Source organism: Ursus maritimus, unplaced genomic scaffold (assembly GCF_017311325.1).
Source record: "Ursus maritimus isolate PB19 unplaced genomic scaffold, ASM1731132v1 scaffold_9, whole genome shotgun sequence".
NCBI lineage: Eukaryota > Metazoa > Chordata > Mammalia > Carnivora > Ursidae > Ursus > Ursus maritimus.
Window position 1 is genome coordinate 20,476,947 of NW_024427107.1, and position 16,887 is coordinate 20,493,833.

A 16,887-nucleotide genomic window follows, 5' to 3' on the forward strand; every position below is an offset into this window, starting at 1 on the left:
CTCATCTGTTTGGGCAACAGTGAAAATGCTAACTCTGGGCCTAGTATTCTCTAGGAACCGATCTTTGACATTTCATCCAAAACAACGGTCAGGTGCTGGATTTAATTACTGTACTACATTTTTATTACGTGCCAGTTTCCATGGAAATGGGTGGCTTTTTAACATACCAAATAAACAAATTTAGAAAAAGCCTAACACTCACTGACACCATGAAATTAGACTCAACGCACTGGAAGAACCCCAAAAAAGTACGACTTCCAAGTACGACTACAGTGGTTACTCAGGTGAGGCTCTACTGCCAAGCAGACGCGCTGACAGAAGCTGCACGGGGCTGCGTGTGCTCCTTGCTCTGTCCTTCTCCTGTCGCGTTTCTGCTCCATGTGCGGTGGGGGGGCCAGAGATGCTGGGATCTTCCGGGGCTTGTTAGACATGCAGAGCCCTGGGTCCCAAGCAGACCCACCTTATAATGAGACCCCAGAGGTGATTCATAGGCACTGCAGGGTTTGAAAACACTAGTTCCTCCTTCTAAGTGAAAGGAATACAGCTGGTAAGCAACCAGCCCTCCTTCTTTATCTCCTTGAGACCGTTATTAAGCATCTTCCCTAATTTTCTTGCAGTGAAATAACTAGCCCCCGACTTTTCCTCATATATCTCATTGCTGGGCACATAGTCATCTTTTGATATTCTGGGGGGTTTTTGTTTGTCTGTTTTCAAACTTCACTGAATCTTTTGAATCTTTTACTGTCCCTTACGAAACAGAAAGGAAGACGGGTACCATACCACAATTCTGAGCTGTGCAGTGCTGTGACAAAAGTGTTATGTCTTGGAATAGGCCTCACTCTGAAACCTGTATTTTTTTTTTTTTTAAGATTTATTTATTTATTTGAGAGAGAGGGAGAGAGAGAACAAGTAAGTGGGGGGAGGGGAAGAGAGAGAGAGAGAATCCCAAGCAGACTCCCCGGTGAGCACAGAGCCTGATGCGGGACTCGATCTCATGACCCTGAGATCATGACCTGAGCCGAAGGCAGATGTTCAACCAACTGAGCCACCCAGGTGCCCCTAGACCTCGAAAAATCTAGATATTGGAATTATCAGATAAAGAAATTCAGAAAATAATGATGAACATAATGCTTAAAGATATAAAGATGGAACCACAAAAATAAGCGAACGACGAGACTGTGAAAAGCAGACCAGCCCAATCAAACTTTCAGAAATGAAGAACGTAACTGGACTAAACACAGCTGAAGAGGTAATTAAGGAACTGGATGATAAATTATCCAGATGTACTACTGAGAGATGAGGAGATGGAAAATACACGGATTAAGAAAGGAGAGTTTATTTGGGGGGGAGGGGCAGAGGAGAGGGAGACAGAATCTCAAGCAGGCTCCGCACCCAGCACAGAGCCCAACATGGGGCTTGATCTCACAACCCTGAAATCACGACCTGAGCCGAAACCAAGAGTTGGACGTTTATCTGACTGAGCGTCCCCGGTGCTCCTGGAAGGTAGAATTTTAAAAAATCCAGTGGAGGCAGAGAAGATGTAACATATGTCTAACCAGAATCCCAGAAGGAAAGAATAGAGAAAACGAAGAGGGGGCAGTATATAGATAATGCCTATAAATTTTCCAGAACTGATAGAAAAAAACCATGAATCTACAGATTAAAAAAAGTACAGCACATACCAAATACCAAGCAGTATAAATAAATCCACACCTCGACACATTGTAGTAAAGGTACAATACAGAAAATACAAAGAATATTTCCAAAAGTGGCTGGAGAGAAAAGATCACCCACAAAGAAAAATTATTAAGACTGATAATCAGAACCAAAAAATCTCAATCAAACATGATCACATACCACTTCCTTTTTCAAAAAAAATTTTCAATGGTTTAATGAAAAAAGCCTGAATTCTTCAGAGTTTGGTATTTAAGACCTTCTATAAATCTATTACTAATCTCCTCTTCCTGCCAAATCTTCTCATACTGCATTTACTATACTGTTAAGTGCTAAAATACATGTTAATAGAAAACTAGACAATTCTGTTACCCTCAGCACGAGTTGTTTCTGTAACACCCCGGTCTGAGTATGCTGCTTTCCCGCTGGACTGGCTTCTGGCCTTCTCTGCCTCCTGAATGATATCTTGCCTTCCAGACTCTGAAGCCCTCTCTATCACTCCGTTTGGATGAGCTCTCCCAAGTTGTTTTATTTTTCTTATGGCATTTGTAGTACACATTACCTTATGTTACAGTTATTAATGTATATCTTATTTTCCAACTAAATTATAACTTTTTAAAGACATGCCCTAGGTCCAACTGATTTTTGGATTTCTCCCTCCCTTACATCTCCTGTCCAATAACTGATGATATAGTCTGAATACATGAAAACTGGCCAGGACCAACTATTTAGGAGGAAAAGATTAACTTCTGGCAGAGGTCTAAAATAACTTACAGAACTCATCATGAAACCACTGTTCTCTTGGATTTCCTGGGTGTTCAGGACTCACCTGTTTTGGCTGGCAAAAGATGCCTGGTCTATAGGCAGGATGCTTTCAGGCCACGGGGCAGTCTGGTTTGGAGGAGCTTGTTGTTGGCTATACTGAGGCCCCCCCATGTTCATCTCTAATTCAGATGGCCCTAAAAAGGGAGAAGACAAAAATCCAAAAACTTTACAACTTGTCGTCAGGGAAATTTCTGCTATGTAATATAAAGTGAAATACCTGGTTTACATAAAATGAAAAAGACAGATGCAATAATAATTAGGTGAAAATAATAAGACCGAATTTTTGTTCTGAAATAGAAACAAAGGCAATAAATATTAAAAGCTTATCATCCACTTTAGGTAATATCTAGAGTGAGAGCTCTAAACTTTTTGCAATGAAGACCTTTTATAGTCTTTTTTTTTTTTTTTTTTTTTTTTTGTGAGGGAGAGCGAGCAAGGGGGCAGGATGGAGGGGCAGAGGGAGAGGGAGAGAATCTCAAGCAGACTCTCCACTGAGTACAGAGCCCATCGGGGGTGAGGTGGGTGGAGTGGGGGGCTTGATCTCATGACCCTCAGGTCATGACCTGAGCCAAAATCAAGAGTCAGAGGCTTAACTGATGAGCCACCCAGGCGCCCAGGCACCCTGACCTTGTAGTTTTGTTTATGTGGGTTATATCTTACTGATACTTACTTACTGTATGGGAAATTAACATTGGAATGTAGAAAAAAAACAATTAAATCCACTATGTGTTAATATAAACAAGTTTTTCTTTTGTTCTTTTCTTTTAAAGATTTTATTTACTTATTTGACAGAGAGAACAAGAGAGCAAAGCAGGGGAAGTGGCAGAGGCAGAGGGAGAAGCAGACTCCCTGCTGAGCAAGGAGCCCGATGTGGGGCTCGATCCCAGGACCCTGGGATCATGACCTGAGCCGAAAGCAGACACTTAACCGACTGAGCCACCCAGGTGCCCCTAAACTAGTTTTTAAAATAAGAAATGAAAAAACCCTTTTACTGTCATTGTTCTACCTTTGTGGCAATCACTTTAATGTCTGGACTGCAAGAGGAGAGCCAGAGACTCCTGTGTGCTCCCACACTCCACCTACGGCAGCATCACACAGCATGGTAACTTCCAGAACTCGGCTGCCCGCTTGTGAGAGGGGAGAGTGACGAAGGCCAGGAGTGTCTCAGCATTATTGTGGAAATAGTTTAGCCTTGCAGACCCCCTGAAAAGGCATCAGGGTCCTGGATCATAATTCTGAGAAGTGCTAGATCACTTGTTCCTGAGCTTTTATTAACTGTAATTCAGTTGGCTCTTCCAGGAGAGAGGGTCAAACAGAAAGAAGGCCCAGACAACTCAGATGTGCTCTTCCTTAGAAGTTCTTTTTAGAGGTTTAAAGCTAATGGATGACATGAGCTTTTCAATGATTTTATTGTTATCCCCATCTGTAGACCTGTCTTCCAATAGATAATTTTCTGTTGAGTTCAGGGCTTTTTTGAATTTATTAAAAATCAGAGAAATTCAGCTACACAATACACAGCTCAAAGGCCAGGTGAGGTACCCTTCAATAAAGAAATATGGAGAATATATTAAATTTCTGTATTAAGGGATTTATTAATTATGATATTTATTTATTCTTTTTTTTTCTTCAAGTAACCTCTATATCCAACATAGGGCTCAAACTCACGATCCTGAGCTCAAGAGTCACATGTTCTACCAACTGAGCCAGCTAGGTACCCCTTAATTATGATATTTAAATGAATGAATCAATACATTAAAAAATTTCCTAGCTTAATTTTGCATGAAAATCTGGTGATTTTTATCATTGTTCCATAGAAGCCTCAAATTATATGAATTTATGTTTGGAAACCACTCATCAATTTGAAGTACATTCTCTGTAGAAAGGCTATCTGAATGTCACCTCTCAGAAATAAGCCAAAATGTGCTGAGCAATTACATAACTAGGTAGGAAAGCAGAGGCCAGAGGTAGGATGAGAATTCTGCGTTGTCTTGTCAAAACAATCCTGGTACCTTTCCGTTAATGATTTAGCGCTTACTCATTGTGCAATGTCTAAGTATATGAAAAAGTACATAAACATTAACTTATCTGAATCATGCTAATGTGCAAGATTTAGAAGGTTAATATGTCAATGACTAAGAAAACAATCTCAAGTATGAGTTGTACAGACCATTAATTTTTTTTTAAATAACAGTTTTACTGAGATGTAATTGACGTGCCACACAATTCACCTGTTTAAAGTATATGGCTTAGTGGGTTTCAGTATATCTGCAGAGTTGTACAACCATTATGACAATCAGGTTTAGGCCGTTTTTTATTCCCCCCAAAAGAAACCCCATGACCATTAGGAGTCATTCCCCATGTCCCCCATACCCCAAGCCCTAGCCAACCACTTACCTACTACTTTCTTTCTCTATAGATTTGTCTATTCTGGGTACTTCATACAAATGGTGTCGTATAATGTATCAGACCATTAATTTTAATAACATGTGAACTGTATCCAAATAGAATTTAACAATCCTCACATTTTTTGAGATGTTCTAGAAGACGCTGTACCTTCAGTGAGGACCCTGGACAGTCTGTTTTAATAGTCTAGGATGGTGGCCCAAGAATCTGCATCTTAATGTCCTGAGATGATTCTGATGATCACCCAGAGTTAGGAAGAATTGCTGTAACACTGAAATATTTTTAGAAACTATCATATGTATAACGTTTACAGTGTGACACTCCAATTCACTCCCTCCAAAGGTAGAAATTAGGTAATTTAATAAAAATAAAACACCACAAAGGTGGTTGGTTCTGTAATGTAACTAGAAAGCTTTTTAGATTCTATGATTCTATACAGAGTTCCAGCAAAATCTCACTTATGACAGCTTGACATGCGGGGAATCACCTAAAGTGCAAATGAAGAGTGTATCTTGAAAGAAATTTTGGAGCTGTTACTCTCTTCTAAGAAAGCATGGAGATTAAAAGTAAAGAGTACTAGAGGGGCTCAGTCAGTTAAGCATCTGCCTTTGGCTCAGGTCATGATCTCGGGTCCTGGGATAGAGCCCCGCATCGGGCTCCCTGCTCAGTGGGGAGTCTGCTTCTCCCTCTCCCTCTGTCCCCGTCCCCGCCCCCGCTTGTGCACGCTCTCTCTCAAATTAATAAAATCTTAAAAAAAAAAAAAAAAAAAAAAAAGAACACTAGAACTACCTTACCTATGTTCATGACCTGAGACTGAAGCATCTGTCTTTGGCCAGGCTGGCTGTTGGGTCTCATGGGGATGCTGGCTGTTGGGTTCCGAATCATACCTCCTTGGATCGGCCGGTTCATGGCACTGGTGGTAGCAGCACAGGTGACTCTCACAGCAGAACTCTGTGGTGCCCATTCCCCAGATGGCATAGTGGGCCGGGAAGCATTACTACCAATCATTCCTGCAGGCAAGCCAAAGGAAACTGAGACATGGAGTAACTGAAAACATAGCACATATGAACACCAGATGATCTTACTCTGTATAAGACGATCATTCTGTAATACACAGTTAGCCCAATAGGTAACGCCCTCGTTGGGACAGACGCGGGACCCTTGGCTAAGAAACAAGAGTTGGCAATTTCTACAGTTTTTCAAAGCACAGACTTGCCACTCTTCATGGTTCGGAAAAGCTGTTAAAATTGTTCCCATATGTACTTAGACACAGGTGCTGTGGTGTGTGGATAACCCCAACTTCCTTCCTCAGGAAGTGAATCACATTAGCTGATCTACACGTCAATGCTTTACTTTCCAAAAGGGAGGCGAGGCTAAGAGAAACAAGGTTTAAACTGATAATCAATACTCTAGTTATAAATCCAAATCACAGAATATCCCATGAAGTTGATGTCACATTTTTAAATCTTCAGATCCCTTTCAGAGTACTGTAATTTGTCAAGCTTCAAAATTGACCACGGTAGCCTCTAAAACATGAAGAAATTACAGGATCTTTCTTACCACCGCTTTTTATATCCAAGGCAAGGGAACTCCTACTTATAGGGAACTTCCATATACCTGCACCACCACATTCCTGATCATATAGATCTCGAATGGGTTAGGACAGATTGGTAAAAATCTTTTTATACTTGAGATATTAACAGTTATTTGGCCACACTTAACAATAAGAGCACAATACTCCAAGCAGGATCAAATGTTTGCTCTCTCTGGCCTGGCCCCTTGTGATGCTGACAATGGCCAAATATTGGCTAAGACTTGATATTCTGAAGGGGAAAAACTCCAAGTGAGAACCTTGCATTTCGAAATGCTTAATGATGGCTATATAAAAGTTTTGCTTTCATTATGGGGCACCTGGGTGGCTCAGTTGGCTGAGCATCTGCCTTTGGCTCAGGTCATGATCTTGGGGTCCTGGGATCAAGCCCTGCATCGGGCTCCTTGCTCAGTGGGGAGTCTGCTTCTGCCTCTCCCTGCCACCGCTCGCGCTCTCTCTAATAAATATATAAAATCTTAAAAAAAAAAAAGTTCTGCTTTCAAATAGATGGCTTGCTTTCATTTACTTTAATTACGATAAAAATAGGGTAGATTTAAGAAATGGAGAGAACATGTATCGTGGGTGGTTTTTCACTGGTGAAATGAGAATGTGCTACGTTAGGATGATTAGGAATAAAGGGTAATTAATTCGACTGAAAAAGTTAGAACAGCATTATAGTAATATATATTTTAAAAACCATTTGAAGATTAAATTTGAACTACACAAATGTATTATGGGAGAACAGGCGTTTTATTTTTCCAAAAATCTAGTCTCTAAATAATATAACAAGATTACAGCAAGTCCAGAAAGCAGAAGGAAAAATGACCCGCAATTCAACAATATTCTTGCAGTTGTAACAACTGGGGTCTCAGTCTGTTCCAGGCTTTTTCATTTTCTTTTTTGAAATGAAGCACAGACACTGTATGATCTTCGGAGTCTGGATACCAGTGATCTCTAGGCTGCCCAGGTTTGAAAATAGATGTACCTCTAAATTCCTCCCTCCAAGATCCCTACAAGAATTCAGAGCTTCTTGTGTTCTCCTAGTAAGGAGGCACTTTCAACAAGTCACTGGCTTCTTTCCCATTCTAGAATGTTGCATAAAGCAGTATTTTGTTTATATAAATCAATACTTTATCTTAAATTATAAAATTATTAAGACCCCCATTTCTGTGAATATATAAAGTAGTGAAGTAGTCAGTGCCTGGCACATATGGTAGGCACCCAATAAATATTTGTTGAAGGACTCAACGATTTTAAGACAGCATGGTACACGTTTCCCCCATGAACTGCTTGCTCATCAACACCCGAAAATAAATAAATCCAACTTTTCCTCTTAGACTGAATTCTTATTTTCAATTAGCTGTCTAAAATGCCAATGTGTATATACAGATTACAGACTAGGCTAAAAGGAAAAAAAAAAACAACCCGAGAACTAAACATACACAAATATAAATTCTTTTTATAATATCTATTTCTTTCAATGCCTTTTTCCTGAGTACTTCATTTTGACAAAGGAAGAAGGTTGTAAATTGTGAGTAGTTCTTCATTAGGAAACTCAGCATCCTGCTAGTAGGTCTGTGATAAATAGTATTATAGGGTACAGGACATGGCGGTAATAGCAATCCTTGCTGCTAAGATGATTTCTAGCCTTAATTAGACGGAAGTTTGGGACTGTGGTGGCTGCGATGACACTGATCACCACTTAGCAAATGTGCAGGGGCAGCTTGGCAGACACCTGAAGTCACAGCAAGTCAAGGTCCCAACCAGATCACAGGCAAAGTCATACATCTTCAAAAAGGGAGCCCTGGACCTGGTACTCTTCGACCAAGCATATTACCATGTATAGTTCTTTATTTTTAATTACTATTTTTCTGAAGAACTGTATCATTTATAAGTATGAAAAGTTAGCTGAATTTTAAACTTTCATTCTGAAATTCTCCAAAAACAAATCATCAATTAATAGGGAATTTTGGGATTATCAGCAGATTTCACAAGATGCTAGCAACCACCAAATTCTCTTACATGTAACACTACAACGTCTAGAACAGTAAAGTGGAGCAGAAGACGTAAGCCTATGCTATAGGATTAATCATTAGAAACCTCGCAAAAGTAATGATCACAGAATAAAATGGTCAGCTTACTGGAATGCTTCCCAATGTTTCGCATGCCACTCTCCCAGGGAAAGTTTGTAGAATTTTCTTACCTTCTAGTATTAGTTTCTAACATAAAAAAAACTCATTTGAAAAATTCTACTAGTTTGATGTGGATGAATACATCATTAAGTTAAATAACCCATCATAAAGTAACAGTGCATTTGAGCCCTTACCTGTGCTACTGTTCCCTAAATTTCCTTGGTTTCCTATCATCCCTTGATTACCCATCATTCCTGGCTGAGGTATCACTGAGTAGGGACTACTGTTTCTGATTGGTGGGAAAGGTCCAGCACCAGTTGGGCTTTGCAATGTGATGTCAAGTGGTAAATTCTGGTTTGGCAATAACCTGCCCAGTTGCCCTGGTCGTGGGTTATTAAAAGCTAAGGAGAAAACAAATGAAAATTGATGGTTAATATAGGATAATGGAAAAGAATAGCAACAGAAGCAGTGTTCAGGGAAAATGCTGTCTGTAAAATATCAAAGATACGCACATCAGGGACCAATCGCCTACGTAAAAGACAAACTCACAGATGAAAAAATCATATGCAGCACCAAATTGTGGACTTGTAATTTAATCAAGTCTCTTATTTAACTCTTAACAATTTTGCAAAAAGAGGGAAAAAACCCCCATGTCTTTTACCATATATTTTCCTCCCCAATACTAATTTCTAACATTTAATTGTATATGCTAAATAAAACACTTGTATGGTCTTGTCCATAGGTGACATGATTCAAATTTAGGAGTACTGCTTTGTCACAGCTATGAAGCTATCAACATCTCCTGGGTAGAGCCCCAAACCCAGACACATGTGGTTTGGATGTATCGTTTCTTAACTGGACTTTCCTAGGAGTAGGATTAGGTTAAAAGTATCTATTTGCCTTGGAAGTTAAAATCTTTTAAGTGTGAACTCTGCCCCCTGAAGTCAGTATTAAAGCTTTAGGGCCCTGTTTAATATTCTAAATACAGCTTCTTTAAATTCTTTAAATTCATTTAGATTGGAAAGGATTCTTACGGTTGGCTGACAAGAATCCATAGCGCGTACTGTACTATACTATCACATAGACAACCAATCATTTGATAAGAACATTATTAAAAAGTATACAGATATTATAAATGACTGTTTATAGAGCTACTTTATTAAATGAAGTATTTTATTTTCACTGAATTACATAAACATAGTATGAAACAGAATATTCAGAATAAATAAATTCTTAACAATTAAGAACACAAGTACAATATTTAGAAGAGTTAGGGCTCAGGATGGAAAACAGGCATATGCTTAATCATGACGTTCTCAGGTTTAGCTCTCTGGCTAGCAAGCAGCAATTTGATGACCATTAGGAGGTACAAACAGGAGAAAGCATGAGTTCCCAAGACGCCCTTCATTAATGCCTCGGTTAATAAGCATAAACTCTCCAGGGCGCTTCTTAACTCCCCAACTCCTTGACTTTGTGTTTGCCCATGGTCCAGAAGTACCTTCCATTCCTCAGGAAACATGAAGGTTTGAGAGATGATAACAAATACTATTTTGTTTTACCCGTTTCAGGAAAATCAAGAATCACTTGAGAAGAGATCTAGTAATTAGAGATATTTTGTGATTTGGTTGATGGTTGCCATTTCTGGTTTGAGAACAAATGCTAAGCATTGAATCAGACTGTACTTGACGAGGGAAAATTCATTCTGTTCACCAAGTTAACACTAAGGACGTCACTTATCTTTCTATAAACTACATCTCTTTGCACAGGAAAGATATTTTCTTCCATTCAAAACTGCTGGACAAGTTTAGGTAACTATTGAGTTTGTAAACTAAGTGATCCTGGTGAAGCAAGAATTCATCTTAACTTACAAAAATCTGAAATAAAAAGAATGATAGAAAAAAATATTTTTAAAAATAGTCTTAAGGTCTTCAAGCCTTATATCAAATTAGTTAAAATGTACTTAGAAAACATGTATGATAAAGTTCCATTCAAACTGATATTCATAAGATTATTTCTAAGAGATAGGATATTTTTAATGTGTAGCCCATTCACATCTTACGATTAAATATTAATAATTTTTAATAGCATTTTATTCCTAAAAAGTCAGCCTAACTTTCTAATTTTCTATATTTAAGGTAGCCACTTATATACTAAAACACATAAGGTCTATTTTAAACTCCGTTTCTGAAGGCAGTAGCAAAAATAAAGGGAAACATGACAACCATCCAAAGAACTTTATCTATGTAGGTCAGGCTCACTCAGCGTTGATTAAATTAACCACAAGAGAATGCCGGAAAGCCACGTTCACTGGAGTCCATTTTGAATGACGTTTTGAAGAACCAGGACAGTAGATGGTGCTATTTGATCACAAAAACCTTGAAGTGACTAAGCTGTTTGTGTCAGATTTTAATAATCACTGTTTCTAATGGTGATTATATGGGAATTTCTTGGCATAACCATCAATATTGCATACTCACTGCTCTGTGAAATTCGCAGTGCTGTTTTCTGGGCTCCAACAGGTGTAACAGGACTGTTCTCAGCTGTGAGTTGCATGAGGTCATTGATGATGGCTTGCTTGTCAACTGATCCAGCAGGGGCGCCTGGCCTCGTGTCTGGGAAAAGCTGTGGTAATTGACTATTCTGCAAATCATCCAAAATCTCCTCCAAGTTGTCCAGCTCACTGCCAGGCTGCAGTCAACAAACAGAAGAGTTTATCCAGTCCCACCCTGAGAGTGGGCACCACAGCCCCATCTGCAGTTACAGACCCAACTGGCACGAGGCACCAGCACAGCCACGCGAAGGACGCAAACACACACGCGGACCTCTGGCCTAACAAGGGAATTGATCATCTTTTAAAAAATTAAACTGACAAGGGCCAAACAACTTAATCTCTTAGTTTTCTATTTCCTCATCTAGAAAAGGAGTGGTGACTGAATTAGAAAGCTCCCTTCCAGCGTTGTGATTCATTGGCAATGTATAAATTCCCCTTTATTGTATGCTAATAATTCAATCTATCATGAGTATGTATATTTCTAATTAACTCTGAGTGTACTAGGACTTATAGTCCAGGTCTAGGTTTTGTGGTTAACTCTAAGAAATAACAACAAAAAACAGTAAAAAAATAAATAAAAAAATATATATATATATGATCCAAATTTACAGTATATCAGTATTTTGTAGGTAGTCACTTCTTTCTAGGACTTTTTTTTTTCAAGAGCAGGGGTAAAACGCAGAATAAGCACAAAATAAGCTCGAAGTTACCATGAAGAGTTAAGCACTGCCTTTTCAATTTGACTGATGTCTTTTTTCCTGCTTGCACTGTCAGTTTCAAATGACACTGGCTTCCTCAGTCACACTCAGCAGCTTAGGTGACAAAATGCAGGGAAGCAGGATAAAAACATGGTGTCCCCATACATAGCATCTATTAACCGGACTTCACAGAAGGCAGAACAACTTTTCTTAGGGCTTCCCCTTCTACCAAAGTCATTTCATTTCAATTACCGACATCAGAATGATAAAGTAAATATCACCACTATCTCACGCCAACTACTTTTCTTCCAGAGAGCTCAACTTATTTTGTATTCTTCTAAGTAGAACCTATGTGCCAAGTATTTAAAAACAGTGCCAACCACACAAGAAAGCGGAGAAGTTAAACGTTAGAAGTAGTTTCTCATGAAGAAAGTGGTAAGAATGCTCTCTTGGGTGTGTAGGTGGAAGCACAGTTAGGTAATTCCCCCCAAAGTCACTGGATGACTCTGAATCCTTGACCATGACTAGACATTTTGCCGACACGGGGAATTCAAATGAAATTGTTTACATCTGATAGGAGGTATACCAGAAGCAAAATGGCTCACGGTTTTATTCTATATACAACTCCTATTCCCCATGCAGGGGTTGGATTTGCCAAGGTTTTGCGATTTATGGCATATGTAATATCTGTATGGGAAGTCCTACTGGACATGTTTCTCAAGTTAGCAAAGATAACCCGAAGTGACATTTTATTTGATTCCTGCTTCAGAGTCAACTAGCTTAGTAATAACCTGGAGATCCACTTTCTAGGAAATTCCCAGTGTGTTGTGGTTGGGGCAATTACATTTTCTAGCTTAGTTTAGCCACGCATTTCTGACAGAAGATGGAGGCATCAAATAAGGGAAAGGTACCTCTTAGGTGAGGGTTGGGTTCCAAAGTGAACATCCTCAAGTATAGACAGAGACAAAATGATCCTTAAAACTCCTTGCGGAGTCACCACCCTGCACACGTCTGCGCCCTCCAAGGGCAATGCAGTCAGGGTCTCCTCCGGAGTGGAAGCACACTGCTGGTTTTCTCCCTCAATGACGTAGTGTGTAGTGTGTGTAGGGGCTGTGCTGCATTTAAAAAACATGCAGCTGCATGTTCACACTGTTAGAGCCACAGGAGAACCAACACCCAGTACACTGTCACCCATCCCATGATCACTCTGCCATCACACTCTGCTATCACTTATGGGGTGAAACTGTAGGCAGAACTGCTCACACACTTAACCCTTCGTAGCTGCTTTTTCCTTTCTTCTGAATGTGTATAGATGATTTTGTAGAAGTTAAATGGACATGTAAAGTGACTCCACTATAAATCTATCTTTACCATGTTTTGCTGAATACAAAAGGTATAAACATCAGTGTGAACGTTTACTGTCCTCCAAGGATAGTTTCTGGAACATAGTAATGGACACTCAGTCAGTTGGATGAATTCTTTTAGCCATATTAACCTGAGATTTAAGAAAATTTCCCAGGATCACCTAAATTTCTCATAGAAATTCCTATAATTTCCATTATTTACTCAGAAAAATATTTCATACAAATGTGTGATAAAAATCCTTATAACTGTGTCATTAAAATAACTATAGAGATAAGAAAGAGGTTCTAATAAACTGAAGTTTACTGCTGTCCTATGAAACCAAGTTTCCCTACTACACTGCTGCCTTGTGTAGAGTATTTTAAAAAGTGGCGCTCGAAGTTCATTGTGTGTGTGTGTGTGTGTGTGGCAGGGGAAGTAGGAGGTGAAGGAGGAGGAACGAGGGGGTGAATAAGTAATGAGCTGCTTCTTGAGAAAGCTTTGCAGATTGCCTTGGATGAGAAACAGCCAAAATAAATGGGCTCATATAAACAATAATAAAGTATATTATTATCCTTAATGGATGCTCTTATATTTGCCTCCAATCCCAGATATGTGTAGAAGAAAGTTTTTACAATATAAACAACAGCCTGTGTCTAGACTCCCATCTTTCCTTTTTACCTTGACTCTTTTCACGCAAATAAAATTATACTTTAAACCACATCCATCAAACAGAAAAACAACTATCATCATAGTTTCAAAGAGTTCTAACGACAAGACTCATGATTCTTCCTTTGTAATCTATTCCTGTGTCTAATATAATGAATTGAAGATAACTCTAATGTTATACGTATAAAATGTTAAAATATATTTGGATGGCTTGGGGCACCTGGGTAGCTCAGTCAGTTAAGCATCTGCCTTCAGCTCAGGTCATGATCTCAGGGTCCTGGGATCAAGCCCTGCATCTGGCTCCCAACTCAATGGGGAGTCTCCTTGTCCCTCTCCCTCTGCTCCTCCCCCTGCTTGTGCTCTCAAATAAATAAAATCTAATATATATATTATATATATATAATACATATATATAGTTGGATGGTTTAAATCAATTTATTGGTTTTACAATTTCAAATAATTAGAAAATTTAAAAACCAATATTTTCCTTGGTTGATTTTTATTTTTAAAAAGCAAGTATTAGGGGCGCCTGGGTGGCACAGTCCTTAAGCGTCTGCCTTCGGCTCAGGGCGTGATCCTGGAGTTATGGGATCGAGCCCCACATCAGGCTCCTCCGCTATGAGCCTGCTTCTTCCTCTCCCACTCCCCCTGCTTGTGTTCCCTCTCTCGCTGGCTGTCTCTATCTCTGTCGAATAAATAAAATCTTAAAAAAAAAAAAGCAAGTATTAAAAAAAAAAAGCATGTATTAAAAACTGACTTTCAAATTTTAATCTCTACCACTTTGAGACCGACCAAATTCAACTGTGGATCAGTCTAGTTCTGACAAGGAACTAAACACTTTTTTGTCTTAAGAAAGCCATGTAGGAAATTCTTGGTTTCATATTCAAAAGAAATTGGTTCCTTGGATCCCCATAACTATGGACACTATTTGAATTCATTCAGCTTACCATCAGAAGAATACATGATGTAATTTCCCCCACTAGAGAATATTGTTTTGCTTGTGTTTATTTCTTGTTAATTTTTGGAGTTCATGTTAATATTCACCTAATTGTCTTAAGTATACTTTAAATGTTCTTCATCAAGGACATAAAATTCGGAATGTCTACGGTAACCCCTTTGGCTGTTTGGCAATAAAATCTGACAATTATGGCATTTTCTTCTGTAGTCATGTAAGTTTTGGAAGGGATGGATTTGATCACATTAAGTTTCTGATCAAATACTCTCCCCCCTAAATTTTTTTAAGCTTTAGTTCTCACCAGAAGTTCTTCTAGCCCATGTCTACTTTGTTAGGCATTTCTTCACAAGACAAAAAGATTAATGCCTTCCTTGAAAATGCTTTGCCAAGACTCTTCAAAGTTTTGCTTAGGCATCTATTCGAATGCTCAAATTAGCCACATCAATTTGAATAGTTAGTTTAAACTATTTCAGGCAGAAAATGAGTCAGAAAGATTTTTATAAAAGTTCTACAAAATGAAAATTGGACTTGATTTCTTTAATTCTTCATTTTTCTGGTTTTATGAATTTTTCATGTGTCAAATCAACTTGTTCTCTGAAGGAAATATAAAGAGCACATGCATTTTAATAACATAAGTATTTTAATAAGTTACAAAACATCTTTTCAAAAATTAAAATAAAAAGTGTAATTTTACCACATTTGCCTAACATAAAATTGTTTTAAAAAATGGTAAAATTGTTAAAAGATGGATACAATTCTACCACATTTGGAGGGAAATTTTCAGGACATGGCCAGTTTAAAATATGGTTTGCCTTTCTAGTGGAGCTAAATAACAAGATGTTCCTTTCAGACTAGTTCTAAGCCCTCATTATACCTGGCCCGGCAGCATTACGACGAACAGGAGACTATCAACACGCTCCCCTGGGTAAATAAGCAGGTAACCCGAAAGTCGGTAAACCTATTGGAAATTTTTCAGTCACTGCTTCCTGTTGGTGACGAAAGGCTGTAGAAACAAATGTTGTTTAAATACTCTACCCCGTAAAGAACGCTGTTTAAGGTATAATAGCACCATCGAAGTACTTCCTGTCCTTAATAAGTGATAGGTAGGTTACACACACACTTGCTTAATGGCTCTCTTCTAAGTCAAAATAACAAGAAGGTGGAGAGTATAATTCAGGCTCCCTAGCAGTTTATTTTATTAAATAAAAAACTTGTATTCCCTTGAAATGAAAGAAAACACTTTAACAAACTGGTAGAGCAGTTAAAAGGAGATACAATTCATCTGTTTTGGGAACAGTGAAGGAGACCAGGAGGCAAAGAATCACTGTTTGTTCCTTCAAGTCAGTCATTCTAACTTTGAGCTAAATTTAGGTAATGCATACTTCCTGTGGTCACTTTTCTTTTCAAGTTGCAATGTTTTCAATGTTAAATTTGCTCTGAAGCAGTATTTCTTGGTGGAGTTTTATTTTTAAATGAGACTGAATGGAGGGTGAGACCAGGGACTGGGTTTCATTAAGAAAAAAATTGTGTGTGTGTGTGTGTGTGTGTGCACACACGTGTGTGTACACCGCTTTCTGGTCCATCCAAAGTAAGATTTGTGCTGATGTTCCCTAGGTAAGATGATTTTGATTAGAAAAATGTTTCTCCTAAACAACGATTAGAAACAGCAAGTGACTTAAGGACTTTAAACAAAAATGTCTTTCTTTTTCTTTTTTTTGGGTCAGTTTCTTGTCTGAAGTTAGCATCATCATCACACACTAAATATAGATATGCCAAACCGTGTCCCCCTTCCCTGACCCTCTAAGTCCCTAGGGCCTCAGGCCTGGGATAGAAATAAATTCTGTGTATGGAGGGAGGGGCCAGCCACTTAGCCACCGAGCTAAGGTGGCCCTCATGAGTCACCATCTTGCCCTCTATCACGTGTAATTAGGGAGACCTGAGCGAGAGTATCTGCGCTTGCCACTCGCTCTGTACATTCTCGTCTAGTAAACCTCAAAAGATGAAAACACTGACAGTTATCAATACAGTTTCACTCTCCCCTTAATCCA

General features: G+C 38.8%; 1 protein-coding gene across 6 annotated transcripts in view; it reads right to left on the bottom strand.

Annotated features, from left to right (window-relative positions):
* The window catches only part of NCOA2 (nuclear receptor coactivator 2), a 282,394-nt gene that overhangs the window by 24,568 nt on the left and 240,939 nt on the right, over nucleotides 1-16,887 (bottom strand). For 4 of the 6 annotated variants that reach the window (XM_040625579.1, XM_040625581.1, XM_040625582.1 and 1 more), the window contains 4 exons: nucleotides 11,103-11,313; nucleotides 8,820-9,026; nucleotides 5,697-5,912; nucleotides 2,504-2,633 (listed from right to left, as the gene is read on the bottom strand). In XM_040625579.1, coding sequence (XP_040481513.1) covers nucleotides 2,504-2,633; nucleotides 5,697-5,912; nucleotides 8,820-9,026; nucleotides 11,103-11,313 — 764 coding nt within the window. The remainder of the gene's footprint in view (nucleotides 1-2,503; nucleotides 2,634-5,696; nucleotides 5,913-8,819; nucleotides 9,027-11,102; nucleotides 11,314-16,887) is intronic. The other 2 variants (XM_040625583.1, XM_040625584.1) reach the window with 2 other exon arrangements.